The sequence below is a fragment of the Micrasema longulum genome, unplaced genomic scaffold, assembly GCF_059751315.1.
Source record: "Micrasema longulum isolate JH-2025_06_02 unplaced genomic scaffold, ASM5975131v1 h1tg001028l, whole genome shotgun sequence".
NCBI lineage: Eukaryota > Metazoa > Arthropoda > Insecta > Trichoptera > Brachycentridae > Micrasema > Micrasema longulum.
In genome coordinates, this window is record NW_028278216.1 from 84,787 (window position 1) to 98,136 (window position 13,350).

Below are 13,350 nucleotides of genomic sequence, written 5' to 3' on the forward strand. Positions count from 1 at the left end.
AACACACCATAAAACGCGAATCAAAACCCCTTATTTTTTCCTGAAATCCTGGATCCAATCAGTACATTTTTTCAAAGTCTCCTTTCCGTTGATTAGTTTCTAGCAACTTGCGGATCGGTAGTAAAATCCGCTTTCTACCGTGAAGAGTGGTTCATGGAAAGGGTTGAATATGGTTTAAGCGAAGGGGGTTGTATCATAGAAAAACCTTTAACTACATGGAAATTTTAGCGGACGTACCAAGTGATATTTTCTAGGGCTGTTCGGTCAAGCGACGGTTATTTATATCTAGTTTCATATGTGAATACCAGAAACTTAAAAGGCTCTATGTGCCATGGACAAAAAAGGAAAGCAGACGGGAAATTAAAAATACACATAATAATTCAAAGAAAACATTATTTTATTTTTATGCCAAATCAACAAAAGAGCATATTTTAATGTAGTTTAGTAAAAAATATATAAAAAAGACATATTAAACTAAGTATAAAATCAAAAAAACAAATAATTTAAAAGAAAGTCTCATGTACCGTTGTTAGTTTCTTTTAAAAGGGCCAAAGTGCCCTGCTCTCTAAAGCAATAAAGGTGTTAGTGCCTTAGTGAGAATAAAGAAATAGGTACATCCACTGTTTCATCTATCTATAATAGTGATGTGACGACGATGAAAATTCCCATGGTATTTATAATTCAGTATAATTACTATTTAGCACCCAACATCGTGTATATCTAAAATTCTATTATAAAACTGTTTATGTTCTTCCGTGTGCAAGTAAGGTATTAGATTTTTGAGATCTTTTTTCTTATCTTCTGTTATTTTGCTCTTGCAATTCAGCATGGGTAAGAAATAATTATCTAAATCCGATAACTTTTTGTTCTTCTTCAATAATCTTACAATTTTCCAGGGCTCCATAGAGTTGTGGGTCTCTTTCATTTTGACAACGAAAGGATTATCACTTACGAATTTCAAGCGATGAGCCTTCGATATCTGCATTGTGGTAGTATTCAAAAATGTTTCGGCAGCCAATTTAAAATCCATGAAATCATGTGATGTCATTGAAATAACATTAAAAGGCTGCTTGTCACGAGTATTTTTCATCATATCAACAAGATCTGCAGGAACAATGGAATGTGTTACTCGTTTCCTTTTTTCGATTAAAGCAAAGTCCCTGTCGCAGCTAAGGAATGAATGCCCGCTCATTAAAAATTTATGCTCTATCGATGTAAAAACTTTTTTATACACAAGATATGCCCATAAAAATATCATCATTTTATTTTTATTTTGTCCACTACAATTGTCACTCCACATGATGAGATTCTCCTTTCTTATAAAATTATTAGAAAACATTTTGTAAATGCAGGATGCTATCGCATTTCCCCCTCTTCCTGTAATAGCTTCATGCCACATAAGCATATACCCATCACCGGTATTTTCGATATGCACACCCAAATTGAAATTTGATAATTGTCGCGAATAGTACATGGGCCCATGAGTTAAAGTTGGTGTCAGCAAAACTTGTTGCAAGTCCATGGCGGCAGTGCATATATTACTACTCGGCATCTGTGATTTTTTTATATCAAGTGACATCTGTTTTGTTGCTTTTTCTGCTTTTCGATGGTGTAATTCAAGTTGATTCTTCAGTATTGTTTTATTAGATGGATCGGCATTTATTTTAGCAACATAGAGGTCGCACGTTGCACATGTATCAGTTCGTTTCTGGCCAAATTTTGAATTCGGAAACTCCTTTCCAAAAATTTTAGAGTAGAACTTATATGTGACTTTTGACTCCGGAAAAGATATCTTAAATGCTTTAAACAAACGATGTATATTTAAATCTGGACTTAAGTATTCTTTCTCTGATCTCGCTCGACCATAATGACTTACAAGTCTGGGAAACATATTTACATGTTGTTTAATTTCATCCTCATCTTCGTCTGAATATTTTCGTTTTTTCTTATTGATGTTTCCTCTTGATTCCAAGTAGGTTGTATGTCCTTGTTTCTTTTTATCGAGTAGTACTTGAATCTTTTTTGGAGAAAGGGAAAAAATGTTCATGAACGTTGCTTTGCACACACCGACAACATTTCCCTTGCCATCTGGAAGCATATAATATGCGGTGCATTGTCGCCTACTTAGAGCAGGAGATTCATAGGTTCCATGCCTTCTTCTTTTAATTTCTGTCAAACGGATTAATCCCATCAGAAAAGAAGATTGCTTTTCATTGTTTTTTAACGCATAGAATTCCGTGAACAATGACATCTTTTGTTCGAAAGGTATTTCTTTGCAGTTATAGCTGCATTTGCAGATACACTAAAATAAAAAATGAAGTGAATGAAAGCAACATAGATAATATAGGTACGCAACCGTGGGCGTATCTTAGGGACTTAGGGTCAATATCTATCACTCAGTAGAAACTAAACTAGAGGAACTAAATGTGGTGGAGTGTAATAATGATATAGTAATTTCTCCCGGTTGCAATCATTAGGGCGTAACTTATTTTCTGATATGCCGTTAACATAGTTATTTACACATTAATAATAATATTTACGAAAATATCCATGAAAATATAATTATTAAGGTTTAATTATCTTTAAACGAATTTATAATAAAAAATATATTTTTAAATTCTTTTTTTTGCTCTCCTAAAAACAAGTAAAAATAAAGTTTCACCCAAATACCTCTGACCGGGAGATTTAAAAAATTGAATTCAATACAAATACTCCATTTAAACTATGTCATGGTTGGCAGAAAATTACAGGTTGGCACATCCCTAGCGCATGATGAGTGACATTTTATCTAGTAGAGACAACCGGTGAAGATTTAAAACAATGTACAAACCTCTTGATTTGGGGGTCGTTTTGCAGGAATCAACTTTCTATTGGATGTAAAATATTCTTGTCCAGAATCTTTTAGCTTCTTTCGGGCCACTTGGGCACTTTTTTCCCCCTTTTTACGTCTTTTAACGCCACCACTATTCACAGAGACCGGTTCATTGTCAACCATTTTGATACAAATAGCATATGACTGGCGATGGCACTTAACACCTTTTAAAGGAAAACAGATGTTGGTACTTACAACCAACGCCATCTTTAGAATTTTTTATAAAATATTATTTGTACTACAATGGCATTTATACCCTTCTGTAGGACATTGGCCTTGGCACATACTATCCATTTCTTAAATAAAATCATTTTCGTTATTTATGGCACTTACACCCTTTTAAGTTTCTGGTATTCATGTTTCTTTTAACGTATACATGGTTCAATTAAACTGCTTTAAAAATGACTTTATTCTGAGAAACTTAATACAATAATTAAAAAATCCGAAAAAATGACAATCAATTACGTCGTACTTATTAAAATCATACAAACCTGATGTTCATTACAATTATATTATAAAATAAATAAAACATGTTTTAGATTGGATGAGATTTTATTTTTGCTCATAATGTATGCTTATGAATGCTATTCTAGTGTCCGTTAGTAGTTGTGTCACTATAAGTTGTGCGGCTGTGCCTCTGTATTAAAAATAAGTAATAATATACTTATTAATAAAATATTGTCCAATACAGGTGCCGTGGCGCAGTTGGTTGGACGGCTAACTGTAAGATTGGCGTCGCGGGTTTGATTCCCACCATTTGCAAGAAAGATTTTTTTAAAATTGGTCTGGGTGTTGTGGTATATTTTTCATAGCTTTCTTTTCTATTTTCTCTCTTTCCCATCTAGAGACAAGTTTCTTAAATTGAGGCTTAGCGGGTTTTTGTTTTTAAAAAATCAAAAATATATCAAATATAAACAACTCGTCATATTTCTAATTATTTTTGTTACAAAACTTATCAAACGAAAGTCAAAAATGTTGAGACTATTAAAAAAGGGGTTTGACATTTATTAAAAAAACAAAATTAAAATAAAAAAAACTCAATTAATTTGAAGAATTTTTATTATAAATATCAACAGAGAAATCACCTTTTTACTCGTACATTGAGGGGAGATCTTTAAGCCCACCATCCACCCACAGCGGTTATAGAGTCCCGGGGGACTCTCTGTCAGCTGCGCACAGAGGAAAGTTATTATAAATATTCCTAAGAAATACAAACTCTATGCAGATTAAGGAGGGGGGAGGAGGATGTATGGACAGAGGCCAACACAGCGTCTCCACCCCTCAGGATCTCCTTAATGCCACTGATTTTTTTTTACTCGTACAATAAATGTTCTTATATTAGAAAATTTAGACCCTTACAAAATTTAACAAGTGATTAAACTGCTTAGTGCAATGTTTGTAAATAAGAGTTGATTCAAAATGATTCATGTTTATTTCGTGTGTATGTTCTGATAATGTGCCGTTTTTTTTCCTGTTCACAGAACAATAGATCAATAATAATAATTGAATTAGGAAACCGCCCAAGATATTTCTTATCTAATTTCTATGAGCTATGTTTTTCCTAATTGGTGTGCTAGAGTTAGACAATGAATGAGAAAGCTACCCACTATTTGGAAAAGGACGGACGGAAAACTTCACGTGTTAATATTTTAGCATGACTCTGCTTTTTCCATATTCCTTCCGTTACAATAGTTGTGAAGAAGGAATAAATAAAGGAAAGAGGATAATATCGAAGGCAAGAACACACAGCGATAGTCTTAGACGTGATTAATGGTCGAGGCACGTTAACTATACGTGAGAAATGATATGTGTTCCTTAGCAGATTTATAATACGCCATAAACAACGAGTGTGTTTGTATTGTACTTATGATGATGTATTTATCAGCCGAGATGCGAAAAAATGAGCCGCTCGTTTTTCAGTGAAAAATAAATTGTGTGCTGGATACAACATAATAACTTTTTTCAGCGTATTACAAAGAACGCTTTATAAACATTATTTTCTGAATAAAATAAGGTGGTTTTCGGTTAAAATGTTTATGGATATTTATTATTCATTTATTTTGTTCAGTTCTTTGTTATATAAGCGAATATTTTACTCAATCTCATTTACGTTTTAACTAATAGGGAAAAATCACATACTACGAATACCGATAAAAGTATATGAAATGAATTTAGGATAATAATTTGTATTATTTTTAAAATGAATATGAATATTGTCGAGAAACGTTCTCATACATATTTTTTTTTTAAATACGTCGCTAGAAAAACGTGACATGTTTGGCCTTGATAGTTGTGAAGTCAGGATTCGTGACAATGTTCTCAGCAAATTTGAATGATTGGGAACAAATAAATATGAATCATGACGTATTAGGGGCATGGCTAATGGAATGGCCGTTTAAAATTTAGAAATATTTGTTATGCCGCCAAAATTTAAAAATATTTGTTATGCTACTAATAAGAAGAAAAAAAAAATTATTTTACTTGCAAGTGTTTCATAGACCTTTATTACTTTGAACAAATAAAAAAATGTGATATTTACCTGTTCTAAAATTAGATTTCCACACTACATTTCACATTCATTTTATAACAATTTATTTTTTTTATCTCACTGTATTTTTAAAATATTTTATTCGGAACAACTCTCTAATAAATTTATTTGTACCTACCTGTCTTTCCCATTTTCTAGCGCACTCCACGCAACAATAATTCAACGCGTGAGTGACGGCAACAATATTAAAATTGTAGTACTGGCCGAACATCTATAACGAAATTAAGAAAATACTTGGTATTATTAATATTAATAGTAATAAAATAATTTGTAAGATAAAAAAAACGACCATTCACGTTGTTACTAAAATAACATTACAGTCGTTTTGTCTATTATCCGGACCATGCGATATTAGAATATTTTATATTTGTTTTATATTTTAAATGGCTCATTATTTTTAATATATTACTTTACGGCTTCATGGAAACGATAGCTTATGCAGTTAAGCCTACTTCATTTGAATATTAAAATTATTGATTTATTTCTATCCAAGTAAGTTATTTTTTTATCTATAAAGCATCAATTACCCACATTTATAAAACAGTGTATATTAAAAAATATATATATTTAAGTACAGCTTAAAATAAAATAAAATAAATAATTTTATTGTACATCACATTGGCAGTAGGCAGTAGGCAGTAGGCAGAAGGCAGTAGGCAGTAGGCAGTAGTGAGTAGGCAGTGCAGGTATTTATTTATTTTATTTATTTTTATTTTCTTTTATTCAGGAAACATACAGTACAGCTACAAAGTTTAATATTTTACACAATTAGACTTAATTCTAATGGACCAGTGAAGTCTCCAAATTATAAAGCATTCATATGTAAGGTTAATTATGAAAGTATAAAAAAGAGAAGGAAAAAGAAAAACATAAATGAAAGTTGTTTAAAAATTAATACTTAAGTGAAAAAAAGATATTTTAAAGTTTGTAGTTTGTAGACAAATGGAAATAATATTAAAAATGAAGAAAATTTCTAAGAGTAATTAAAAATTAAGAATTAAAATAAAGAATGAAAAACATGCTGAGATGTAAAAAAAAATTAAATAGTAATAACATTTTTTAAAAAAAAGGAAAAACATAATTATACACATATTTATTTGAAGGGATTCAATGAAACTATGAGAAGAATCATAAAGTGAAATATAAGACAGTAAATTTAGGTCAATTTAAAAAACATCTTCAAAATTAATGACACATTATAGTATGAGCAGCAATATATTGATTTAATTTACATATTTAATATAAGTAATTAAAAGTTGTTTAAGAGTATAAAAACATGCCAATGCAGCAGAGAAAAAAGAAAAAAGAATGAAGTTATAACAAGTATAGCAAGTAATCTTTAAAATTTGGAAAAGCAATATAAGGAGAAAATTTTAAACCAAGAGAAGTCGATAAAATTTCAGTAAAGCAATTTTAGTAGTAATACAAATTTCAAAAGAGAAATTTGATTTATAATAATAATATTAATGTTTGTAATTTGAGAGATATAAGAGAAAAAGGGACCAACGGGAGCTTTATTCAAAAGTTTTCAATACACAATTTTAAAATAATTGTAATCTTGTATGATAGATATCTATAAGGTTAAAAAAGCTGTTAAAAGTGGAACACGATCTATGTAAAAACGAATTCTGGCAATAGTTCGTATTGACACCAGGTATTCTAAAGGTTGGGTGATTTCGTAGGGCACGTGATGGACAGTGAATTTGAATTTTATTTAGGAGCTGGGACGAATCAGCTAGACTGTCAATAATTTTATAGAGGAATGTGAGGTCTATTAATTTTCTCCTTTTTTCAAGGTTAATCAGTTTGTGAAAACGTGCAGATAAGTCATGATTTGGAAATATAAGAGAGCATCGGAAATTCAAATGTTTTAAAAATTTGTTTTGTACTTCCTCCAGCCTGTCAAGATAAGTAATGTATTGTGGATTCCAAACGATAGACGCAAATTCAAGATGGGTACTTACATAACTATAATAAAGATTTTTTATTGTTAGATCATTTTTAAAAGGCTGAGATACGCGTATAATAAAACCTAATATTTTATATGCTTTTTCAATAATAATAATAATATTGTAGCACAATGGCAATTCGAAAATTTCAAACGACGAGATTGATTTCCAAGTTAAAGGTAAAATATAAGCCTCTCAAGTTATAAAAATGTAACTTATTGTTCTGAAGTAGCTCGATAGTAAAAATATTAAAGTTTCGAAGCTAAAATAAAGAATGTATCCGAAGAACTGGATTTATAATGTTTTACATGAGAAAATCTTCAAAGAATTTTAAAATTGTTTCTTTACATACAATAATCATATTTATCACTTGGCAATTACGGATAAACGGGTGCCTTTCGAAATCGATAGTTTTTAAATTTTTTGACAAATTGTAGTAAACATTACTTTACGTTGACCCCTTACGATGAATATTAATGTATTATAACAGACGAAGAACATTTTACACAAGGGAATGGCTACTAAAATTGAAATATTTGAGTAAATTATAAAATTTCTTTTAATTTATTTTTTTTGTTTTTTTTTATAAAATAAATATTTGCGTTTTTATGATTCATCCAAATATTTAATTTTGACGGCCTTTTTCAAGGAGTTGTATATAACTTACTATTAGAAAATGGGAATCAAGTTGGGGTAGAGTGGGATTCGAACCACGAACCTTTGGTCCGTGAGTCCAAAACACTAGCTGCAGGACCACAACCCGATTTTAAAAATAGAAGTCTAGGCATTTACAGGGCTTGTGACCTATCATTGGCTGTTTTAAATGGCCACTTTACACACTGTAATATTCACCATTCTGCCTAACATGTTTCATCATCATTCCCTTCTCGCACCTAATAGTGCATAGGGAACTGTATTGGTAAACCAATCACAGCGTATCTTGATCATTTTTGTTACATGAAGGTAAGATTATCAGTCTTACGCTTCAGGTACCAGTCCAGGGACTATGAAATATTCCGGTGCGAAAATACCCTTTGAAATAAATATTTCATATAAACCATGTCGGGAATCGAGTTTTACACCACGGAGCCTAACATGTTTGCCAGCCAATGACAGCTGATAAGCCCCGTATATGCCTAGGCTTCTATTTTCCTTTCTATGAAATGTTTTTTATCTCTGCTGTAATATGAACTTTGTTTTAAACCACTGTCAAAATAAGTGGTTAGAAACAAAGTTTTTTTAATTTTAATAAATTACTAAAAAGGTTAGTGCTTCAAATATAAATTTTATATCCTTATTTTACTAAAAAAAAATTTTTTTTAACCATGAAATCACTATTAACTATTTTGCTCTTGTCATGTTTATAATATTATGTTTGTACATCAACTCCGAATATAGTGCTGTCACCGCTTATGGAAAATAAGGTTCAGTCTATAATCGTATAGGCAAACAACCCTAGAGCTTATATTAAGAGAACTGATCGATGGTACTTCTAACAATATTGACTTGGGACCCGGATATATTATCAAGTTGTAATTTTTTGAGTAGAAAATCATGTATCGTTATTCTAAGCAAACAGTTATTATGATAATCGTTAAAATAGTCCAAAGGCACTGTGAACAAAGAATATAAATTGAATACAAACTGGTTCAGAAAAAATAAATGTTGCAATAACAAAAACAAATGTATTTGCTACGAATATGCAAAAAATAATCCGAGTTTAGACTTCTGATTTAGAAAAAAATAGATATCACAATAGTTCTGGTGCTGGAAGTAAAGTACCATGGAAAAAAAGCAAGGATATAACTAGCCTGTATGCTGTCGAGTTCTGCGTTGGTTTGGACATGTAGAGCGAATGGACAGCGAAGGAACAGCTTAAAAAAATTACGATGCGAATATTGATGGATGCAGAAACCAAGAAAGACTGAAAAAAAAATGTCACGGCGAAATGTTCCACATACTCGTACTTGAATATCTTCAATGTTTATCAACATGTCAAGAGTCGGAATAATCGGCCGGTGAGCATGAAAAGATGTATTTTTTGTCTACCTCTATGGGGTAACGGTGTGATCATTTTCATTATTATTATTTTTTTTTTTTTTTACAAAATTACTTATTAACTATAATTACTTTATTTACTAGTATTTCAATTGATATGTTAAACCCTTTTTTTCCCTGTTCGAGTAGAATTAAGCAGACAGTTTGCTGTTTGAAACAGAACCAAAAGCCTGTACGAGTGTTTTTGACAAGATGCATCTGGATGGCTGCTCTCAGATAAAAATCTTAAAAATTGAAATCGAGTAGAGATTTGTCAGCCTCGTCGTGAATTATTTGGTGCGTTAGCCTGCCGTATCTAAGGTTACATGTTCTATTCCCGGCAGGGTCGACGTAAATGATTGTTTTTTTGGTTGATTTTTCAGTATTTCACTAACCCGTGTTTTATCCCTTTCCTCTCTTTCTATGATTACCGAATGGAGCTTCACGCTGCTGTCCGTGGCCTAAACGTGAAAAAAGTTTTTGTAATTATTTTGGCGAATCGATTATGTCCAATCAATTTATTCCCAGTCAGCAAATGATTCATTCACTTCCATCATTTTTTCAATCTTATGAAGCACATATTATGAATTTTCGAGTCCTCGAGGCTCCTCAAGCTCTTAAAAGCAGCTTTTCTCGTTTGGCAAAGAGCAATTTTTCCGTGTTTGTGGACACTGCCAAGGAGACTTTTGTCCTTAAGTGTGGTGTGCGTTATATGACGGAGAAGCTGCATTATTTTATTGTCCCTTGAATGACGCCTGATGCGTAAAAGTCATCATTTTAAATGTATGTACTTTATGATCTCTAAAACCCGTGATTGGAGTATCTACAAATCCAATATTCTAGGTTCATTCATGTGCGGATAAAGGAGCTTTGATGATGCAAACATTTTTTGGCACAATATAAAAGTCAAGGCTTATAACTGTCTCTTTGTCCAGTAAAGAATACAGTTTTGTATTTAAAATAAAACAAGAACATTAAATGAGTGTTTTTAACTAAAAAAAATATTTTCAAAGAAAGTCAGTGCTTTATAAGCTCTTGACGTCACTGCAACCTGTAACGATATATTGTGATGGGTCTCCGTGAATAGTTCTCGCCCTCCAAGACCAGATCTTTAAAAAACCTGGCTGCTATCTGAAAAACAAGAGTCCTTATTTTGCTGAATCTACCCCGTATAGCCCAGATTCGTACTATATTGGGCTATTAGGTAGTGAGCAAGCTCTTTAATATCCTCAAGTTTGAACAGTGGGCCCTGAGGATGGAGGCCGAGAATGGCCCCCGGCTTCTAGATAGCTACTGTCAGAAAATAAAATTGAATAAGAAAACCGACCGGAGATAAATCTGTCTTATTGTCTCGGCCTCCGTAGTGTAGTACTCAAGATGCTTGACTCACGTACGGAAGGTTCCGGGTTCGATTCTCGGTGAGAACACAAAAATTACAGTGTGATTTTTCTCAAGCCTGGGTGTTTTGTGATGTAATTCACCACTGTAATTGGGCCTCCTGGCCTTTTGTGGTTCAAAAATAAATCAAATCAAATCGAATTATTTGATGGTTGCGCGTTTGCCTACCATTCTTGAGGTCTTTGGTTTAATTCTTGGCAGGGTGAATGTGAAATAATAATTTTGTACGTTTTTGTTCCTGGACTGGCATACAAAACGGAGGACTAATCACCTGACCCCCATGTACAAACAATAGAACTTTTAACTGAAATTGGTTTACCAAAATCTTGAAATGACTACCATGGGCCATGTTGAATCGCAGAAAAGTTTAGTTCTGCTTGTATTCTGAGACGAATTTCAAGGTGAGGAAAGTTTTTTTTCTTTTCTTTTTTTTCTCTTCTAGAGTTTTGTCTCTGAATACGGGCATCGAAGTTTATTTTAAATTTAATAGATGTACGGTTTTTGTCAAAATGGGCAAAAATGGTTGCTCTTTTAAACTTCTTTTCACTTTTCTTTTCTCCTTTTAAACGCAACAACTTTTTAAACTGTTATCGATGCAACTGTCCTCAAATTGAATTTATAAATCATTTGCAATGAATATGTCTGTCAGTTGTAGGCCTTACTTATAAACGTGCTATACAGTTACGTTGCTAGGCGTAGTGGTAAAATAAGGATGAGAACACCAATTTTGTAATTTATATTCGTTTAAATTTTTATTATTATTTGTATTTTTATTATTATTTTTGTTGATTTATTTATTTTTAATGGTATGTTTTCTAATGTATATTGATTTAAATTTTTTTATATTATAACTATCGATTTAAATTATTTGATGAAAAAAAAACATGTGCAAACAAAGAAATTTCTGCCTAAATACGGCAAATTCCTAGCAAGTTTGGATCTGAAACAATGATTCTCTGTAGGTACATTATATCTAAATAAAATGTAATGTTTATTAGATCAATCGTCTCTGGTCGTTCCGTTATGTTATGTGGGGAATATCATAATAACTAAGTGAATGAATCAATATATTTTATTACTATTATAAGAGACAAAATATTTTTGTTCACGGAATCAAATGCATATTTGAAATTCAGCTTAAACGAATTTAATTACATTATGTGCCGATGGCCCGGGATAAAGGATGGATTATTAAAATAAATGAATAATAATTTATTTTGCTGTAGATTGATAATTCATTATTTGCATTCCATGAATAATCATGAAAAGTGGGAGCTAACAGTGAAACCGCACGGGCGCGGTCACTCTCATATGTGTCATATAATCCGCAGATTCAATTAACCTCAACACAGTTTTATGACACCCAGTACTAGTAATGAATATAATCAGTTATGGGCAATCGAATAACTTGTACTCAAGTCGTGATTTGAACAAATTATAATCAGATGAAAATTACTCACAATCATCATAATTGCTCTATCTGTACCCAAGGGTGCATAGGAAACTGCATTAGTACTCCAGTTACAGCGCATCTGGATCATTTTGTGGCAAGGTTAAGGTCAGTCTAACGCTTAAGATTATCCAGGAACAGTGACAGATTGCAGTGCAGAATCGAAACTTATTTTTCCAGAGATGGATGTGATTCGATTCGTTGTAAATGATCGATAAAGTGAAAAATATTTTTTGTACATTATGTTCTTTAGCTAAATTATGTGAAATTGTACACTAAACATTACCACAAGTCAACAATATTTTGAGTTGGTCCAAATTTTTGTAGACAAGAACTGGATTCAACTCCCTGGAGAGTCGTCAATATTAACATATTACAACAGAGATGAAGAACATTTTAGCGAAGGTAATATAGAATTCTAAACATATACAGGGTTTATGACCTGTCTTTGGCTGGTTGGTCAAAAACATCAACAAATGGAAGAATTGAAGGAATATAGATGTTCAAATACGGGCAGAATGGTGAATGTTACACAGTGTGTAAAGTGGCCACTTAAACCAGCCAATGACAGGTCGTAAGCCCTCTAGATGTCTAGAATTCTTATATTACCTTCATTTAAATGTTCTTCATCTCTGTTGTAATATGTTAATATTACCATAAGACTTTAAATGATTTAGAGCATGTTGTGATAAATGGATAATATTATTACAACAACAACAACAAACCATCGAACCGTTTACCCAAAAGGTAGGCAAAGAGGATAAAACGCCACATCACTCTATCTTTACATACAGATTTCGCTTTCTCTACATTCATACATCTTCTCATGCACGCGCGCCGATTATTCTGACTTTTGACATGCCTATCTTCAAGCATTTGTTGGATTTGGTCATACCATGTCTTTCTCGGTCTTCCTCTATTTCTGCATCCATCAACATGAGCATTGTAAATATTTTTAGCCGTTCTTTCGCTGTCCATTCGCTCTACATGTTCAAACCAGCGCAGAGCTCCTTTCTTGATTTTGTCGATAATGCTTGTCTCAGCCTTACATAATGTACGGATCTCAACATTTTTATTAATTGATATTATTAAACTC

At 32.1% G+C, this 13,350-nt stretch overlaps 1 protein-coding gene across 1 annotated transcript; it reads right to left on the bottom strand.

Moving 5' to 3' along the window:
* Positions 1 to 379: 379 nt before the first annotated feature.
* LOC148277470 (uncharacterized) lies at positions 380 to 3,217 on the bottom strand. Its single transcript, XM_088232839.1, has 2 exons — positions 2,831 to 3,217; positions 380 to 2,302 (listed from the first exon to the last, which is right to left on the bottom strand). Exons 1-2 carry the CDS (start codon positions 3,077 to 3,079, stop codon positions 698 to 700), a joined length of 1,854 nt encoding a protein of 617 aa, XP_088088965.1. The 5' UTR covers positions 3,080 to 3,217; the 3' UTR covers positions 380 to 697.
* Between the last annotated feature and the right edge of the window lie 10,133 nt (positions 3,218 to 13,350).

Bases quoted from the DNA above. Each gene is read 5' to 3' on its own strand.
- LOC148277470 (XM_088232839.1), bottom strand. From the start codon at position 3,079: ATGGCGTTGGTTGTAAGTACCAACATCTGTTTTCCTTTAAAAGGTGTT. The intron at 2,303-2,830 runs GTTTGTACATTG...TTTTTATTTTAG, and splicing joins AACGACCCCCAAATCAAGAG to TGTATCTGCAAATGCAGCTA.